Source organism: Tursiops truncatus, chromosome 4 (genome assembly GCF_011762595.2).
Source record: "Tursiops truncatus isolate mTurTru1 chromosome 4, mTurTru1.mat.Y, whole genome shotgun sequence".
Taxonomy (NCBI): Eukaryota; Metazoa; Chordata; class Mammalia; order Artiodactyla; family Delphinidae; genus Tursiops; species Tursiops truncatus.
In genome coordinates this window covers 10,766,125-10,785,865 of record NC_047037.1, presented here as the reverse complement: position 1 = coordinate 10,785,865, position 19,741 = coordinate 10,766,125, and the positions used below count along the sequence as shown (strand labels likewise).

At 41.9% G+C, this 19,741-nt stretch overlaps 1 protein-coding gene and 1 long non-coding RNA gene across 5 annotated transcripts in view; one reads left to right on the top strand and one right to left on the bottom strand.

Annotated features, from left to right (window-relative positions):
• The window catches only part of BTD (biotinidase), a 57,209-nt gene extending 52,014 nt beyond the window's left edge, over nt 1-5,195 (top strand). For 3 of the 4 annotated variants that reach the window (XM_033855287.2, XM_033855288.2, XM_033855289.2), the window contains exon 4: nt 3,752-5,195. In XM_033855287.2, the coding sequence (XP_033711178.1) occupies nt 3,752-4,924 (1,173 nt within the window). In that variant the 3' untranslated portion in view covers nt 4,925-5,195. The remainder of the gene's footprint in view (nt 1-3,751) is intronic. The other variant, XM_073803681.1, reaches the window with a different exon arrangement.
• Nucleotides 547-19,246, bottom strand: LOC141278526 (uncharacterized). Its single transcript, XR_012331289.1, has 2 exons — nt 15,430-19,246; nt 547-7,130 (listed from the first exon to the last, which is right to left on the bottom strand). It is a non-coding gene; the product is annotated as an uncharacterized lncRNA (long non-coding RNA).
• Between the last annotated feature and the right edge of the window lie 495 nt (nt 19,247-19,741).

Sequence of the window (19,741 nt, the reverse complement as noted above, 5' to 3'; positions counted from 1 at the left end):
TTTAATGTCCTGAAAATATCAATTAAGTCCAACTTTTCGATTGTTATCATTTAGGATCTCTGTTGCCATATTGATTTTCTGTCTAGAAGATCTGTCCATTGATGTGAGTGGGGTGTTAAAGTCTCCTATTATTGTGCTCCTGTCAGTTTCTCCCTTTATGTCTGTATTTGTTTTATGTATTTGGCTGCTCCTGTATTGGGTGCATATATGTTGATGAGTGTAGTATCTTCTTGTATTGATCCTTTTGTCATTATATAGAGTCCTTCTTTATCTTTCTTTATGGCCCTTGTTTTAAAATCTGTTTTGTCTGATATGAGTATTGTGACCCTTGTTTTCCTGTCATTTCTGTCTGCATGAAATATTTTTCCACCCCCTCACTTTCAACCTGTGTGTCCTTTGCCCTAAAGTGAGTCTCTTGTAAGCAGCATATTGTAGGCTCTTGTTTTTTAACCCAATCTTCCACTCTGTGTCTTTTGATTGGAGCATTTAGTCCACTGACATTTAAGGTAATTATTGATAGATATGTATTTATTGCCACTTTAGAACTTGTTTTCTACTTGATTTTTTAATTTCTTCTTTGTTCCTTTTTCTTTTCCCTTTCGCAGTTTGATGATTTTTTTGTGTGTTATGCTTATGTTCTCTTCTTTTTGGTTTTTTCGAATATATTGTATGTTTTTGATTTGTGGTTACCCTGTATTTCAAGCACATTAACCCCTTCCTATATCTAATTGCTTTAGACTGGTAGTCATATAGACTGAAACACGTTGTAGAAAAATAATCTACGTTTTCATACTCTCCTCTTTCACATTTTATGATTTTAATTATTTTATGATTTTACACCTTCATATTCATCTGTTTGCTGTTCATTGTGGTTATCATTTTTATTTTAATCTGTGTACTGGCTTATTTAAGTGATTTATTTTCCAATTGCGATTTTCCTCTTTCCTATAGATTCCTTCTTCTTTTCTATTTAGAGAAGACCTTTCAATATTTCCCTTTGGATAGGTTTACTACTGCTGTATTCTTTTAGCTTTTGCTTGTCTGGGAAAGTCTTTCTCTCTCCTTCTATTCTAAATGATAATCTTGCTAGGTAGAGTATCCTAGGTTGCAGCTTGCCACTCCCTTCTGGCCTGCAGCTTTTCTGTAGAGAAATCAGCTGGTAGCCTTTTAGGGGTTCCCTTGTAAGGAACTCTGTTTTTCTCTTGCTGCCTTTAGAATCCTCTATCTTTGACTTTTGCCTTTTTACTTATAGTATGTCTTGGTGTAGGTCTGTTTTGGTTCACCTTGTTTGGGACCCTCTGTGCTTCCTGTGCCTGGATATCTGTTTCTTTCTTTAGGTTTGGGAAGTTTTCAGCCGTAATTTCTTCAAATACATTTTCGATCCCCTTTTCTCTTTCTTTTCCTCTAGACTCCCTATTATGTGTAGATTGGCATGTTTTACATTATCCCATAGGTCTTTTATATTGCTTTCATTTTTTCTAATCTGGCTTTCTGTCTGCTGTTCTGATTGGGTGATTTCCATTATTCTACCTTCTGGATCATTTATTTGTTCTTCTGCATTATTCAATCTGCTGTTCATTGCCTTTAGCTCAGCTTTTGTCTGGGCAAATGAGTTTTCTAATTTTTCTTAGCTCCTCTTTATTGTTTCTAGTTCCTTTTTACAGTAATCTGCATTTCTATCAATAGTCCTTCTTAATTCCTTTAGTATTTTCATTATCTCCTTTTTGAACCTGGTGTCTGTTAAAGAGATCTGTTTCATTGTTTGTTCTTTCAGGGGAATTCTCTTGATCTTTTAATTGGGAGTGGCTCCTCTGCTTCTTTATTTTACTTATGTTTCTCTTACTCTGTGAGTTTGGGAGAAACAATTATCTACTGTGGTCCTGGAAGGCTATTTTTATGTGGGAGTGTCCCTGTGTAGCCTGTGTGGGTTTAATATTTTTTGGTATGAGGGCTGTTTTCACTATGAATGCCTGCGACCTCTTTTCCTCAGTGTGTGCTGGCCGTTATGCCCTTGACAGGAGGTGTGGTGGTGGTGTGGTGACCAGAGCCTGCACTGGGTATTGAGCAGGGTCTTCTCCCTAGTTGTTGGAGTAGAAGCCCCTAGGATCCATTTCTGAGCTGGGGTATGAAGTAGGCAGGATTGGAGTGCTCCCACTGGGAGAGGACCCACTGAATATTCCTCTGCCAGAGCTGTTCACCCGTAAGGGTGCTCTGTGGTGTCACCTATTGTATGCTTACAAAGTACACTGTTGTTGGCACTGCCTTCAGCCCCATCTCAACCTTGGGAATGCTGGCAGTCAGCCCTGATGTCCCTCAGGCATTGTTTTCACAAGGCTACCAATGCAAATCCATTGAAGTCAGGTACCAAGACTGCAGTAGTCACACACCTGGACCTGCTGTGGGAGCTATGGAAACAGCCCAGACCCTGGCCCAGCCTCTATGTACATGCACCCACAAAGCCCACAGATGCTAAGGCCAGTCCTGTTCCTGCCACGGGAACACCCATTGTCCACTTGGGTGTCCCTCAGGCGCTGAGTTTACAAAGCAGGCCCCAGTAGGGTAAATCTGCACAGCCACAGGGAGAGGGCTCAGATTTCAGCCCTACCTCTGCATGTGGGCAACCCACTAGCACGCTCCCAGAGCTCGTAGAGGAGCGCATGGAGAAAGAGGCTGCTGTGGTGGGCCCCATCCCTCGCTTTGCTGACATGCGTGTTGACAATGGGGTTTCAGTGGCGGCGCACACCTGCCATGAGCATGCCGAAAGTGAGGCTACTGTGGCAGGCTCGCCCCTCCCTTCCGCGCTCCTTAACAAAGGCCCTTTGCTTCTGTGGAGGGCCCGGGCTTCCTCCATGTATACCGCTGGTTGCAGCCCGTACCACACTCCAGCCCCTTCAGGCTGTCTCTGCAGCCAACCGCAGTGCTCTCCCCAGGTCTGTCCTCTGAAGCCTGAGTTTCAGCACCCAGCCCCAGCACATACCAGTGGATGCACGTCTCAGGCTGAGGAGTGCAGGGCAGTGGCCTGGCTGATTCTCCTCTCCACTGAAGGGGCTTCCCAGAGTGTGGGAACCTTTTCTCTTTCACAACTACCTCCCAGGGGCACAAGTCCTGTCCCAATTCCCTTTTCTTTTTTTCCGCTCTACCCAGTTGTGTGGAGATCCTTCTTGCGATTTTGGGTGTTGGAGATATTCTGCCAGGGTTCAGTAGGTGTTTTGTGAGAATTGTTCCAGATGTAGATGTATTTTTGATGTATTTGTGGGAGGAGGTAAGCTCCATGTCCTTCTGCTCCACCATATTGATTGGAGCCCCCCAAGATAAGCACTTTTAAAAATTATTTTTTAAAGAGCCCCAAGTTTTCCCTTTAAAAGATTTTGATTGCACTTTGCATCCCCAGTAATAGTGCATGAGTGCCTGTTTGCCCATCCTTTGGTCAATGCAAGATAGAACAGTCTTTTTAATTTTTGCCAATCTTATAGAGGTGAAAAATGATATCTCATTATCATTTTAATTTGTATCTCCTTACTACTAATGAGACTGAGCATCTTGTCAATGTTTGTTGGCCATTTGTATTTGTTCATCTGTGAACCACCTGTTCATATCCTTTGCACGCTTTCAGTAGTGGTTACTTTTTTCTTATTGATTTATGATAGCTATTTATATATTATCGATACAATACAGGTACTATTTTAAAATTGTAAGAAAAAGGCAGCGTTTAAAAATTTCCTTTATTTACACTTTTATTTTTTCCCTCTAGGTCCTCCAGCGCCTGAGTTGTATGGCTGTCAAGGGAGAGATGTTCCTGGTGGCCAATCTTGGGACAAAGCAGCCTTGTCATAGCAGTGACCCAGGGTGCCCAAATGATGGCAGATACCAGTATAACACGAACGTGGTGTTCAGCAGTAATGGAACCCTGGTTGACAGCTACCGCAAACAAAACCTCTACTTTGAAGCAGCGTTCAATACCCCCCTGGAAGTGGATCGCATCACCTTTGATACCCCCTTTGCTGGCAAGTTTGGCATCTTCACTTGCTTTGACATATTGTTCTTCGACCCTGCTGTCAGGCTCCTCAGAGACTCGGAGGTGAAGCATGTCGTGTATCCGACCGCCTGGATGAACCAGCTCCCCCTCTTGGCAGCCATTCAGATTCAGAGGGGTTTCGCCATCGCCTTCGGCGTCAACTTTCTGGCTGCGAACATCCACCATCCATCTCTGGGGATGACGGGAAGTGGCATACACGCCCCTCTGAAGTCCTTTTGGCACCATGACATGGAAAGCCCCGAAGGTCACCTTATAATTGCCCAGGTAGCCAAAAATCCACAGGGTCTCGTTGGCACAGGGAATGCCACAGGGAAAATGGACCCATCCCACAGTAAGTTTTTAAAAATCTTGGCAGGGGATCCGTACTCTGAGAAGGATGCTCAGGACGTCCACTGTGATGGAGCCCCCAAATGGAACACGGATGCCCCTCCCACGTTTCACTCTGAGATGATGTACGACAATTTCACCCTGGTTCCCGTGTGGGGCAAGGAAGGCTACCTCCAAGTCTGTGCAAATAGCCTTTGCTGTCATTTGCTTTACCAGAGGCCCACTCTGTCCAAGGAGCTGTATGCCCTGGGGGTCTTTGACGGCCTTCACACTGTGCACGGCACTTACTACGTTCAAGTCTGTGCCCTGGTCAAGTGTGGCGGTCTTGGCTTTGAAACCTGTGGGCAGGAGGTTACAGAGGCTGCGGGGATATTTGAGTTTCACCTGTGGGGGAACTTCAGTACCTCCTATATCTTTCCAATGCTTCTGACCTCAGGGATGACCCTGGAAACCCCTGACCAGCTGGGCTGGGAGAATGATCACTATTTCCTGAGGAAGAGCGAACTGTCCTCTGGCCTGGTGACGGCAGCTCTCTACGGGCGGTTGTATGAGAAGGACTAGGGGGTGTGGGGTGGGCTCCTCCTGCACTGGCACTGCCCAAAACTCACAGCACCGGGACCACTTCTTCGCTCCAGAGCCCATCCTGGGAGCCATGGGAAGAGGTAGGGAGACAGATTTCGCCAGTGTCTTTTTCTCTTAAGCACAAATTCGTGAGACATTTTCTGGTATTTTCTACTCACATTTCTATTATTCAAGCCACGTCTTCTTCCAGCAGATCTTCCATTACACAGTTGTTTTAAGAGCACAAAAATAAATGTCAGTTTATATTTTACATGTCCACAAAACAGCAGGTTTCGTGTGTGTTCTTGCTGTTGATCAAGTGACACCCAGGATATACAGGTATTTCAGGAGCCTCAAACATTTTCTAGGGTAAGAAACAAACTCTCAAAGCAAAAGCCGTGTTAGAAATGGCTGCCATGGGGACTTTTCCATTCTGGTTGGCCAGAATTCATCCCCCAGGACTGATCGTGCCAGAGCCGCCAGCAGCATCAGCAATGTGGATCCTGAGGCAGCTTTTAAAAATAGAAGGGAAGCTTTTCTCACACATGCCTTTCTGTCAGTGATTGGAATGTGTCAGGCAGGACTCAGAATAACTGGAAAGAAAGAGTGCAGTGCGCCGGAGAGAGAGGCTGGAAAAAAGTGCTGAAGAGAGGGCAGCGATGGGAACAGATGAGTCATAGGTTCTTGTGCACAGCGTGTCTCATCCAGGGATTCCAGGCACCTTAATAAATCACGCTAGCTCTGGGCAAGAGCCTTCCGGCTGCCCAACTGTGCAGGGTGGAACAATGCTGGGAATTCATTCCCAGTCCGCTGGCAGGGCCTTCTCTTTGCAGACGGGTTGCAGGAACGGTGTGGGGTTTGGCCCGCTTAGTCTTTATTCAGTCACTCAACAGGTGTCTTTGGAAAGCCCACCAGGGACAGAGCGAGGACCTCCCAAAATATGAACTGCACGTGCAAAATCATATTCAGTGTGTGAAGACATTCTTTAGGCCACTGGTCTGTATTATTTGTATCCAACATTTCAAAGTCACTTTGACTCTATGCCTAGTAACTGTTTCAGATCATTTTTAAGGTGGAAAATCTGCAGCTTTTAAAGAAAATGGATAGTTAGCGTTCCGTGATTTGCCTCTTCAATGTGTGGCTATATTTAGTTTCATCTCCTTTATAAATCAGGTTTTTAAGAACAGTATTTGCATATATCTATACATAATTACATGAAGTAAAAAATGAAATTCTTTCCCCATTCCCCCCCCAGTGTGGCTTTCCAGACCCCTTCCTGGCTTTTAGGCAGGATACTAAAGAGCATAGATCCTAGGGTCAGACTGACCAGCTTTACTTTCTTGGCCTCCCTGTTTGCTCTTCACTACGTAGACCTCGACTGTTTATTTGAACCTTGGCTGTGCCCCAGTTTTCTCATTTGTGGGATGTGTATTGAATCATCCATGTGGGAAAAAAGCAAAGACCTGCTGACTCACTGCCCGCTTGCAAAGGCCTAGAATGAGTCAGGCAGGCCTTCAGGGAATTTGCAGGAACAGCTCAGAATTCCTGAGGAAACCCAGGAGGTCCCCCCGGAACGGGACGGGGACCTCTCCCACCAGATGCTGGCGCAGACCCGGGAGGGGCGAGCTGGAGGGGGCACACGGCTCCGGATGTGGCCGCCCCTGCTCCAGGGAAACAGAAATCATCTCAGAAATGCATATTGTTGCTTCCTGCCAAGATGATTCAAATCATCCAGAGAGAGGCAGAGGCCAGGCCGAAATACAGGCTTGGCGGAGCTGCTTCACCCAGCACACATTTCTGAAGCACCTGCCGGATGCACATTTTGCTCTTCTGAGCAGAGTACTGAAAGCTTTCCCCGAGTTACTATCTACTGACAATTTAGAACTAACTAACTGCTCATGAAGTAGAAATGAGGGGGACAAGAAATTATGATTTTTTACGATAAAAAGTAGTTGCCAGATGGCAGAACAAAGTGGAGGGTAGGGGGGAAATGAATAAAATAAATCATTTTCAGGAAAAAGCACGTATGACTCACGGTTGTGATACGCTTCTGTCAGCTGTGATCCTGAAACTCAGGAAGCAGATGGCGATCTTGACCATAACACAGGGGCAGACGCCCAGTGTATTTTTGGTGGAATGAGGCCTGGGGGAAGCGACTGTCCATGTGGTTTCTCCTGGGGGTGCAGCTGCGCCTCTCTGGGGTCTTCTGCGCAGAGGGAGTGAGAGACAACGATGGGCTTAAAAAGTCCTGTTCTTAGAGAAGGTAAAGCCACGGCCTGCTGGCAGCCTGTCCGCCCCAGTGCCCACCATGGGCTCTCGAGAGGAGGGCATGCCCACAGCCCTGCTGAGGGAAACCCACCTGGGCCAGTGCTGACCCACAGGCGGCCGGCTCAGTGCCCTCACCCCCAAAAGAAACCCTGTACCCACGAGCAGTCATGTCCATTCTCCCTCCCCCTATCCCATGGCAACTACTAATACACTTTCTATCTCTATGGATTTGCCCATTCTGAACATTTTATATAAATGGAGTCATACACTATGTGGCCTTTCGTTCCTGCCTTCTTCCACTTAGTGTAATGTTCTCAAGGTTTATCCTTGTGTAGTATGTATAAGTTCTCCCTTCTTATGGTTGAATAGTATTTCATTGTATAGATATACCACATTTGTTTATCCATTAAGTTAGTGGACTTTGCGTTGTTTCCACTTTTTGGCTATTAGGAATAATGCTGCCATGAATATTCATGTACAAGTTTATATGTGAATATACGTTTTCCAATTCCTTGGGTATATATCTAGGAGTGTAATTGCTGGGTCATACCAGTCAATGTTTAATTATTTGAGGAACTGTCAGACAGACTGTTTTCCAAAGGGGCTGCATCATTTTGCATCCCTATTAGCAATGTATACATTTCTCCACATCCTTGCTAATGCTTGTTATTGTTTGTTTGTTAAAATCACAGCCATCTCGGTGGTTGTGGTTTCTCATCGTGGTTGTGATTTCATTGCCCTAGTTGCTAATAACGCTGAACATCTTTCCAAGTGCTTATTGGCCACCCATATATCTTCTTTGAAGAAATTATTAAACTCTTACATCCATTTAAAAAATTGGCTTGTCTTTTCATTATTTAGTTGTAAGAGTTCTTTGCCTATTTTGGATATTAGACCCTTATCAGATAAGTGATCTGCAAATATTTTCTCCATTTGTTGGTTGTCTTTTCACTTTCTGATACCGTTTTTTGGTACACAAAAGTTTTTAATTTTGTGATGAAATTTTTAATTTTAAGATGAAGTCGAATTTATCTTCTTTCTTTGGTTGCTTGTGCTTTAGGTGTCATACCTAATTAAAGGTCATAGGCTTACAGCTATGTTTTCCTCTAAGAGTTTTATTGTTTGAGCTCTTACGCTTAGATCTACGATCCACTGAAGTTAATTTTTCTGTGTTGTGAGATAGGGGTGCAAATTCATTCTTTTGCAAGTGAGCATCTAGCTGTCCCAGCGCCATCTGTTGAAAGACATTATTCTTTACCCATTGTATTGTCTTGGTGACCTTATTGAAATCTATTGACCATAAATATACAGGTTTATCTCTAGACTAAATTTTATTCCATTGATCTGTATGTCTGTCCTTAAAGCAAGTACCACACTTGTCCTTATTATAGCAGCACTGTAGTAAGTTTTTAAATTGGGAAGCGTTGAGTCCTCTTTGTTCTTTATCAAAATTGTTTTGGCTATTTTGGGTCCTTGGCAGTTCCATATGAACTTTTTAGGGTCACTTGGTCAATTTCTGTCAAAAAAAATCAGTGGAATTTTGATAGGTATTGCATTAAATCTGGAGATTAATTTGGGGAATGCCATTTTAATAATATTAAATCTTCCAGTTCATGAACACAGGGTGTCTTCCCATTTAGTTTTGTCATTTTTAGTGTACAAATTTTTATATTCCTTTTATTTTTATTCCCAGGTATTTTTTGGATGCTATTATAAATGGAATTGTTTTCTTAATTTCATTTTTGGATTGTTAATTGCAAGTGTGTAAAAATAGAGTTGGTTTTTTATATTGATCTTGTGTCCGGTAAACTTGCTGAACTTATCAGCACTAATAATGTACTGGTGGAGTTTTTAGGATTTTCTATATACCAGATCATGTCATCTACAAATAGATTAACTTCTTTTTATATGAATGCCTTTTTTTTTGCCCCCTTCCTAATTGTTCTGGCTAGAACCTCTAGTACAGTGTTGAGTAGATGTGGTGAGAGTGGACATCCTTGCCTCATTTCTGATCTTAGGGGAAAAGCTTTCGGTCGTTCATCATTAAGTATGATGTTAGCTGTGGGCTTTTCATAGATGAAGAAGTTTCCTTCTACTCCTAGTGTTTAGTGATTTTATCATGAAAGGGTTTCAAATTCTTTTTCTCCATTAATAGTGATAATCAAGTGTTTACCCCCTTTATTATACAGTGTATTACATTGGTTTATTTTTTTTAACATTGGCTTATTTTTATTTGTTGAAAATATCTTGCATTCCTGGGATAAATCCCACTTGGTCATGGTATATACTACTTTTTAAGCATTGATAGATTTGGGTTGATAGTATTTTTTTGATGACTTTTGCATCTGTATTCATAAGGGATATTCATGGTGTATATGACTTTTTAGATGGTGACAGATTTGGTTCAATATTATTTTGTTGATAATTTTTGCATCTACATTCATAGAGGATATTGGGTCTGTAGTGTTCTTTTCTTGAGATGCCTTTGTCTGGTTTTGGTATGAGGTTAATACTTCACAGAGTGAGTTGGGAAGTGTTTTCCCCCTCTTCAGTTTTTTAAGAGTTTGTGAAAGACTGGTGTTAATTCTTCAAATGTTTTGTAGAATCCACCAGTGAAGTCACCTGGTCCTGAGCTTTTCTTTCTGGGGAGTTTTTTTTTTATTACAAATTCAATGTCTTTATGTGTTATAGACCTACTCATATTTTCTGTTTCTTCTTGAAACAGTTTTGATAGTTTATCTTTCTAGGAATTTGTTCATCTGGGTTAGCAGATCTGTTGGTATGTAATTATTCATAGTACTCTAATAAATTTTTTATTTCTGTGAGGTTAGAATTCCCCCCTCTTCATTCCTGATTTTCTTTTTTTTTGTTGTTTATTTTTTTGTTTTTTTTTGTGGTACGTGGGCCTCCCACTGCCGCGGCCTCTCCCGCTGCAGTGCACAGGCTCCGGACGCGCAGGCTCAGCGGCCATGGCTCACGGGCCCAGCCGCTCCGCGGCACGTGGGATCCTCCCGGACCAGGGCACGAACCCACATCCCCCGAATCGGCAGGTGGACTCTCAACCACTGCGCCACCAGGGAAGCCCCATTCCTGATTTTCAATCGTCTTCTTTTCTTGGTCATTCTAGCTACAAGTTTGTCAATTTTGTTGATTTTTGTAAATGAACTTTGTTTTGTTGATTTTTCTCTATTTTTTTGAATCCCTACTTCATTTATTTCTGCTCTAATTTCTATCGTTTTCTTCTGCCTGCTTTAGATTTTAGTCTGCACTCCTTTTGTCTAGTTTCTTAAACTGGAAGATTATAGACTTGAGACCTTTCTTCCTTTTTACTGTGTTTACAGCTTAATTTCCTTCTAAGCACTGCTTTCACTGCAGTGAAATGGAATGTTATATTTTTGCTTTCATTAATCTCAAAATATGTCTCATTTATTTAGTAGTACAGCCATTACAGCTCTCTTTTGGATGCTGTTGCCATGGTATTTCTCTTCATCCTCTGACTTTCAACTTATTTGTGTCTTTGAATCTAAAGCGCATGTTTTATAGACAGTATATAATTGGATGTTTTATATTCATTCTGTTACTCTCTGCCTTATAATTAGAGTTTAATCTATTTACATTCAATGTATTACCGATAATGTAGATTTTACACCTGCCATTTTGCGATTTGTTTTGTATCTGTTCTTTTTTGTTTCTCTAGGCCTCCATCACTGCCTTCTTTTGTGTTAGATATTTTCTAGTGTACCATTTTAATTCTCTTGTCATTTCTTTTATAATTTATAGTTATCTTCTTAGTGTTTGTCCTGGGTATTCCAACTAACATGTTAACTTATAACAATTTAGTTCATATTAATTTCTGGTTTCCCAGTGAATATAAAAGTTATGTTTACAATATACTGTAGTCTACTAGGTGTGCAATAGCATTATCTCTAAAAAACTGTATATGCCCTAATTAAAAAACACTTTATTGCTGAAAACTGCTAACCATCATCTGAGCTTTCAGTGAGTTGTAATCTTTTTGTTGGTGGAGGGCCTCGCCTCAGTGCTGACGGCTGCTGACTGATCAGGGTGGTGGTGCTGAAGGCCGGGGTGACTGGCAGCTTCTTAAAATAAGACAACAATGCAGTCTGCCCCATCAATTGACTCTTCATTCATGAACAATTTCTCTGTAGCATGCAGTGCTGTTTGACAGCATCTTACCCCCAGTAGACCTTTCAAAATTGGAGTCAATCCTCTCAAAGCCTACCACTGCTTTATCAATTAAGTTTATGTAATATTCTAAACCTTTGTCATTTCAACCGTCTTCACAGCATGTTCACCAGGAGTAGATTCCATCTCAAGAAACCACTTTCTTTGTTCATCCATAAGCAGCAACTCCTCATCTGTTAAACTTTTATCATGAGATTGTAGCAATTCACATCTTCAGGCTCCACGTCTAATTCTAGTTCTCTTGCTGTTTCCACCACATCTACAGTTGTTTCCTCTACCCTCACAGTCATCCGTGACGGTTGGAATCAACTTCTTCCAAACTCCTGTTTATGTTGATATTTTGACCTCTTCCCATGAATCACGAATGTGTCATGGCATCTAGAATGGTGAATCCTTTCCAGAAGGTTTTCAGTTGACTTTGCCCAGATCCATCAGAGGGATCACTCTCTATGGCAGCCATAGCCTTAGGAAATGTAGTTCTTAAATAATAAGGCTTGAAAGTCAGAATTACTCCTTCATCCATAGACCGCAGAATGGATGTTGTGTTGGCAAGTATGGAAACATGCATCTCATTGTGCATCTCCCTCAGAGCTCTTGGGTGACCAGGTGCATTCTCAATGAGCAGTCGTCTTGAAAGGAATCTTATTTTCTGAGCAACAGGTCTCAATAGCGGGCTTAAAATATTCAGTAAGCCATGTTATCAACAGATGTGCTGTCATCCAGGCTTTGTTGTTACGGAGGACAGGCAGAAGAGATAGCATAATTCTTAAGGGTCCCAGGATTTTCAGAATCCGAGTATTGGCTTCAATGTCAGCTGCATTGTTAACTGCAATGTTAGCCCCTAACAACAGAGTCAGCCTGTCCTTTGAAGCTTTGAAGCCAGGCATTGACTTCTCTTCTCTAGCTATGAAAGTCCTAGATGGCATCTTCTTTCCACAGAAGGCAGTCCATGTACATTGAAAATTTGTTGTTTAGTGTGGCTCCCTTCATTAATGATCTTAGCTGCATCTTCTGGATAACTTGCTGTAGCTTCTACGTCAGCACTCACTGCTACACCTTGCACTCTGATGTCACAGAGATGGCTTCTTGCCTTAAACCTCATGAACCAACCTCTGCTAAGCTTCGCACTTTTCTTCTGCAGCTTCCTCCCCTCTCTCAGCCTTCACAGAATTGAAGAGAGTTAAGGTCTTGCTCTGGATTAGGCTTTGGTTTAAGGGAATGTGGTGGCTGGTTTGATCTTCTATCCAGACTACTAGAACTTTCTCCAGATCAGCAATAAGGCTGTTTTGCTTTCTTATCATTCACGTGTTCCCTGGAGTAGCACTTTCAATTTCCTTCACGAACTTTTCCTTTGCATTCATTCACAATGTGGCTGTTTGGTGCACTGGGCCTAGCTGTTGGCCTATCTGGGCTTTTGACATGCTTTCCTCACTAAGCTTAACCATATCTAGCTTTTGATTTAAAGTGAGAGACGTGAGACTCTTCACTTAAAGTACTTAGAGGCCATTATAGGGTTATTAATAGGCCTAATTTCAATATTGTTGTGTCGCAGGGAAGAGGGAGGTCTGAGGAGAGGGAGAGAGATGAGGAAATAAATGGCTGATTGGTGGAGCAGTCAGAACACACACATTTACTAAATTAGCCATCTTATATGAGTGTGGTTCGTGACACCCCCAAATAATCACAATAGGAACATCACAGATCACGGATCACACATTACCGTAACAAATATAGTAAGAATAAAATTCCAAATATTGCAACAATTACCAAAACGTGACAGATATGAAGTGAGCATACGTTGCTGGGAAAGTTCAGCGTTGCCACAAACCTTTAATTTGTAAAAAATGCATTATCTGTGAAGTGCAATAAAGTGAAGCCCAATAAAACAAGGTATGCCTGTACTATACAAAACCTTTTTCTACAGGAGTTGGCTCCATTTCCCCTGTTCCTTTGTGTTGTTATTGTCACAAACTACATTTTCATACATTGTGTGCCCATCAACACAGATTTATAATTATAGCTTTACGTAGTTGACTTTTAAATCAGATAAGAGAAATAAAGATTTACAAAAAATAGATTTGTACTGTCTTTAAATTTACTTAGCTGTTATATTTACTGTTGCTCTTTATTTCTGTTTTTGTTTATTTTAGTAACAAATAGGTAAAATAAATAGGATATCTTAATTTGTCTGCCATTTTTGAAAGACAGTTGTGCTGGATATAGAGTTCTTGACTGACAGCATTTTTCTTTCAGCGCCTTGAGTGCCATGCCCCTGCCTTCTGACTCCCTTGACTCTGATGAGAAACCAGCTGTTACTCTTATTAGTAAGATTTCTTTTACATGATGAACTGCTTCTCTCTTTCTGCTTTCAAGAGTCTTGTTTTGTCTTTTGATAGTTTGATTATAATGTGTGTAGGCTGGATCTCTTTGAGTTTATAGTCTATGTGGAGTTCTTTGAGCTTTTTGAGTTTGTAGATTAATGTTTTTGAAATTGTTTAAGTTTTCAGCCATTATTTCTTCAAATATTTTTTCTGCCTCCTTTTCTTTCTCTTCTCCTTCTGGGACTTGCCTGCTGTGTATGTTGCTATGTTTATTGGGATCTCACAGGTCTCTGAGGCTACGATTACTTTTCATTTTTCCCCCTGTTCCTTAAGACTAGGAACTGACCTATTTTCAAGCTCACTGATTCTTCTGCCTACTCAAATCTAACACTGAGGCCCTCTATTCCAGTTACTATAATTTCCAAATACAGAATTTCCATTTGCTTTTAAAAATACTATCTCTGTATATTTATCGATATTCTCTATTTGATGAAGCATTTAAAAAAAACTTTCTCTTAATTCTTTAGACATGGTTTCTGTTAGCCCCTTGAACATGTTTAAAATAAATGATTTATGGGCTTCCCTGGTGGTGCAGTGGTTAACAATCCGCCTGCCAATGCAGGGGACACAGGTTTGATCCCTGGTCCGGGAAGATCCCACATGCTGTGGAGCAACTAGGCCCGTACGCCACAACTACTGAGGCTGCGCTCTAAAGCCCGTGAGCCACAACTACTGAGCCTGTGTGCCACAACTACTGAAGCCTGCATGCCTAGAGCTCGTGCTCTGCAACAAGAGAAGCCACCGCAATGAGAAGCCCTCGCACCACAACGAAGAGTAGCCCCTGCTCGCCACAACTAGAGAAAGCCCGCATGCAGCAACGAAGACCCAATGCGGCCAAAAATAAAGTGAATAAAATAAAATAAATAAAATTTAAAAAATACAATAAATGATTTACATTCTTTGTGTAGTAAACCCAATGTCTCAGCTTCTTCAAGGATAGTTTCTATTGATTGTTTTTCCTGTGTATGGGCCATACATTGTTTCTCTGCATATCTCAATCTTTTGTTGAAAACTGGACTTTTAAAATAATATAACATGGCAATTCTGGAAATCAGATTCATCTCCCTCCCCAGGGTTTGTTGTTATTGCTGCTTGTTATACTGGTTCAGTGACTTTTCTGAACATGTTCTGTAAAGTCTGTATCTTTTGCCATTTGTGGCCAATGAAGTCCCTACTCATTTAGCTTAGCTGTCAGCTAACGATTGGACAGAGATTTCCTTAAACACCTGGGACCAAAAGAATTCCCTGGTCTTTGCCAAGGGGCTGTGTACGTAAGGGCACATCTTTAGAACACAGCCTGGCAGTTGAAAATTGGCTTTCACTTCCTGTTTGTGCAGAGCCTCAAAATTAGGCACAGGCAAGAATTTCAGGTAGCCTCGGGTTTTCCACAAGCATGCACACAACTCCATGTATGTGTGGCATTCTAGAATTCCTAGAACCATGTCTTATGGATATCTAGTCCCCTAGCTTTTCTTTTTAAGCTTTTTGGTTGTCTGTTGCTTGCCTCAGCTCTTATCCACCTGCTAAGGCAAGTGCAACATTAAAACTCTTGCCTGGTGCTGGGAAAACTGGAGAGCTACATGTAAAAGAATGAAATTAGAACATTCTCTAACACCATACACAAAAATAAATTCAAAATGGATTAAATACCTAAATGTAAGACCGGATACTATAAAACTCCTAGAGGAAACCATAGGCAGAGCACCCTTTGACATAAATCACAGCAGTATCTTTTTGGATCCGTCACCTGGAGTAATGGAAATAAAAACAAAAATAAAATGGGACCTAATTAAACTTAAAAGCTTTTGCACAGCAAAGGAAATCACAAACAAAATGAAAAGACAATCTATGGACTGGGAGAAAATATTTGCGAACAATGTGACCAACAAGGGATTAATCTCCAAAATATACAAACAGCTCATATAGCTCAATATCAAAAAAACAACCCAATAAAAAAATGTGCAGAAGATCTAAACAGACATTTCTCTAAAGAAGACATTCAGATGGCCAACAGGCACATGAAAAGATATTCAACATCACTAATTATTAAGAGAAATGCAAATCAAAACTCACACACAGAGTGGCCATCATTAAAAAGTCTACAAACAATAAATGCTGGAGAGGGTGTGGAGAAAAGGGAACCCTCTTGCACTGTTGGGAATGTAAATTGGTGCAGCCACTATGGAGAACAGTATGGAGGTTCCTTAAAAAACTAAAAATAGAGATACCACATGATCCTGCAATCCCACTCCTGGGCATATATCTGGAGAAAACCATAATTTGAAAAGATACATACACCCCAATGTTCATAGCAGCACTATTCACAATAGCCAAGACATGGAAGCAATGTAAATGTCCATCGACAGATGAATGAATAAAGAAGATATGGTGTATACACACACACACACACACACACACAGGAATATTATTCAGTCATAAAAAAGAATGAAATAATGCTATTTGCAGCAACGGATGGACCTAGAGATTATCACAGTAAGTGAAGTAAGCCAGACAGAGAAAGATAAATATCATATCACTTATATGTGGAATCTAAAATATAACACAAATGAACTTATCTACAAAACAGAAGTAGACCCACAGACACAGAAAACAAACTTATGGTTACCAAAGGGGAAAGGGGAGGGGAAGGATAAATCAGGAGTTTGGGATTAACATATATGCACTACTATATATAAAATATATAACCAATGAGGACCTACTACATAGCACAGGGAACTATACTCAGTATTTTGTAATAACCTATAAGGGAAAAGAATCTGAAATATATATATATGTATGTAACTGATCGCCTTGCTGTATACCTGAAACTAACATGACATTGTAAATCAACTACATTTCAATTAAAAAGAAAAACCCAAAACTCTTTCCTGTAATTGTTTTCAACAAATACCTCTCCAGGGAGAGTAACCTTCACACTGGGTCCACTTTGAGTTAGCTCAACTACACGCAGTGTGCTAAGTGGGATCTTCCAGGGAACCATCAGACAGGCAAAATAATGAGAATTCTTGGGAATGAAGCTTTGAAAGAGCTCTAGTTTTGTTTTGCTTCTTTTGGTGGGTGCTTGTCTGCACTAAGAACGTGGGCTTAGTGGGCTTCCCTGGTGGCGCAGTGGTTGAGAGTCTGCCTGCCGATGCAGGGGTGATGGGTTCGTGCCCCGGTCCGGGAAGATCCCACGTGCCACGGAGCGGCTGGGCCCGTGAGCCATGGCTGCTGAGCCTGCCCGTCCGGAGCCTGTACTCCACAACGGGAGAGGCCATAACGGTGAGAGGCCCACGTACTGCAAAAAAACAAAAACAAAAACAAAAAACAAAAAAAATGTGGGCTTAGTTGTTAAGGCTCCTGCAGAGCTGGAATGAGGAATGCAAACTGAGCAAATTGAACTGCCACAAAGGTCAATGATCTTATCAAGACTCAGTGGCCCTTGCTCTGCCATTTTCACTGACATCACTTGGAAAAAGCTTTTGGACCATTTGCAATGTCTTAGGTCCTATTTCTACTAGTCACCTAACTGCAGGCAACAAATGGCCTTTCTTCCCATGCCCCTACACACTTATGGCCACCTAGATGTGAGGAGAGACAAAGCTCTTCTCAAGCGCCCCTTTACCTTGAATTCTTTTCATTCACATTCTCTTTGACTTTGCCATTTCTTACCATGAGTGAGTATCAGAACCATGAGAAACTTTCCTCTCATGTATACTGGGTCCTACCATCTTTGTGGCAGGCACGATAAGAGTTCAAACCAGGTTACACAAGAAGTAAGATGTTAAGTGAAAAATTTACTGTCAACACAAAAAAGGCATTTTGATTGTTTCTACTAGGTCTGAGGCAATATAACAGTGCCTGCTGTTACTTTGGGTACCAGACATGAACCAACTTCCCATTTTTTGGGGGTGGCCAACATGACCGAAAAGTCTGTTTTAGAGCTTAGTGGTAACCTAACCCCAAGCACTGTGCCATGTTCATTTCTAACTGAAGGTTTAAGCAAGTTACATGTCATGGACTAGGGATGGCAGAGCTAGGAGACATCTGAGAAACGCTTTCAATCAACCCAGATCCCCTCTATTTAAATGACAATTGATGCCTGGGTTAACCTATGACATGCTTTGGGTTAGTTTAACCTCAGGTTTGCTTTTGGGGATTAGCTCACCATCTTTCTCTATCCTTTTCCTGCTTTTATTAGTTTGTTGCTTCAACATTCTTCCACTTTCTCAGCAAAACCTTATGGTGTCTCACATCAGAAATTGTTTGTGTAGGGACTTCCCTGGTGGTGCAGTGATTAAGACTCTGCGCTCCCAATGCAGGGGGCCGGGGTTCGATCCCTGGTCAGGGAACTAGATCCCATGTGCATGCCACAATTAAGAGTTTGCATGCCACAACCAAAAAGCCCGCCTGCCGCAACTAAGGAGCCCATGTGCCGCAACTAAGGAGCCCACCTGCTGCAACTAAGACCCAGTGCAACCAAAATAAATAAATAAATATATTTTTAAAAAAGGTTATCCCATTAAAAAAAAAATTGTGTAATCCCCTAGTGCATAAAAGGGCAAGGCATTTTTTAAATCAAGGATCTCCCCCAAATACCAAATCTCACAAATCTTTCTCTGCAGAATAATCGCCATTGACATCCTTTTTGTCTTTCTCCCCAACTAAAATGGAAGCCTCCTGAGGGTAGGGACTTCATCCCTGGCGTAGCTCCAGGATTTAAGACAGTGCCTGCTGCAGAGTGTGTACTCAAAAACTGTTTGCTGAAGGGCTTAAAAGCGAAAATGCAATTTTTCTTCAAGTTTAGAGAAGGGGGAAGAGGAAGAAATATTTTAAGATCACATCACTGGCTTTTCAAATTAAGCCTGCATTTCAGTCCTAATCAAGAAAGAAGACAGATAAGAATCATAGGAAGGCAAGAGGAGTAAACCACCCTCGAGAAAATGAGAAATTACACAGAAAGAGGAAGGCAGAGAAACGGAGACTCACGAGTGCTGGAGACGGTGAGGTGCGGAAATGACCTAGACAGTGGAGAGTGTTCTACCCCCGTGTATTTTTACTGTCTTCCGTTAGATTAGGCTCCGATTTGGAAGGGATGGTCACAGTCAGACACGAGAGGGGAATGGTGCTACACTGAAATCAAACACCTACCCGATCGGCTCGACACTGCCAGGGAAGAGCTTTCCAATTCCAAATTCATTTTTGCTACCCAGTTTTACATCTGAATCCCTTACACCAGAAGGAACCACAAGAAGGGAAGGAACAGGCAGAGAGCAAAGACTGCTAAGCATGCCCGTGGATAAACTGAGAACAATGACACGCTGGCCTGGCTCATCATTTCAGGGTTAAATGAATTGTGAACTGAACTCAAATTATCCTTCCCCAACGAGCACAGCCAACTGCCCGATCTCACTGAGGTTGGGCTTGGCCAGTGGAGTATTAGCAGCAGTGATGCATGCAGAGGCGTGAACTGTGTGGGTCAGGCTTGCCTTCTTGTGCTTCGTTCACAGAGAACACAGACGGAGCAGATCGAGCCCAACTCACGATGAGCGGTCAAGCCCAGCCAGACTCCAGACTGAGGCGTCACCCAGCTGAGCCCGTCAGCCAACCTGCAAAGGCATAAGCGAGGATGAGTATTTTAGCTTGACGAGACCTGAGGCAGCAACAGCAACAGAAATGTAAGCAGATGTCATTCTCTTAGGCTCCATCACGAGGACACATTCCATTAACTCTTCCTTCACTGCTCTATGCCCAGAGCCTAGCACAGTTCTTGGGACACAGCAGGTGTTCAATAAACATCTGCTGCGGTACATTTCTGTTTCTTTTAAAACTAGTGACCTAGGATAATAAAACTGAAAGGAACTTACATAATTTAGTAGTCAAGCATATGGTCCAACTTCAAAATGGCCAATTTCAACAAGGACCGGAAAGCATATTAGAGGTCATCAGGTGATTGAGCACC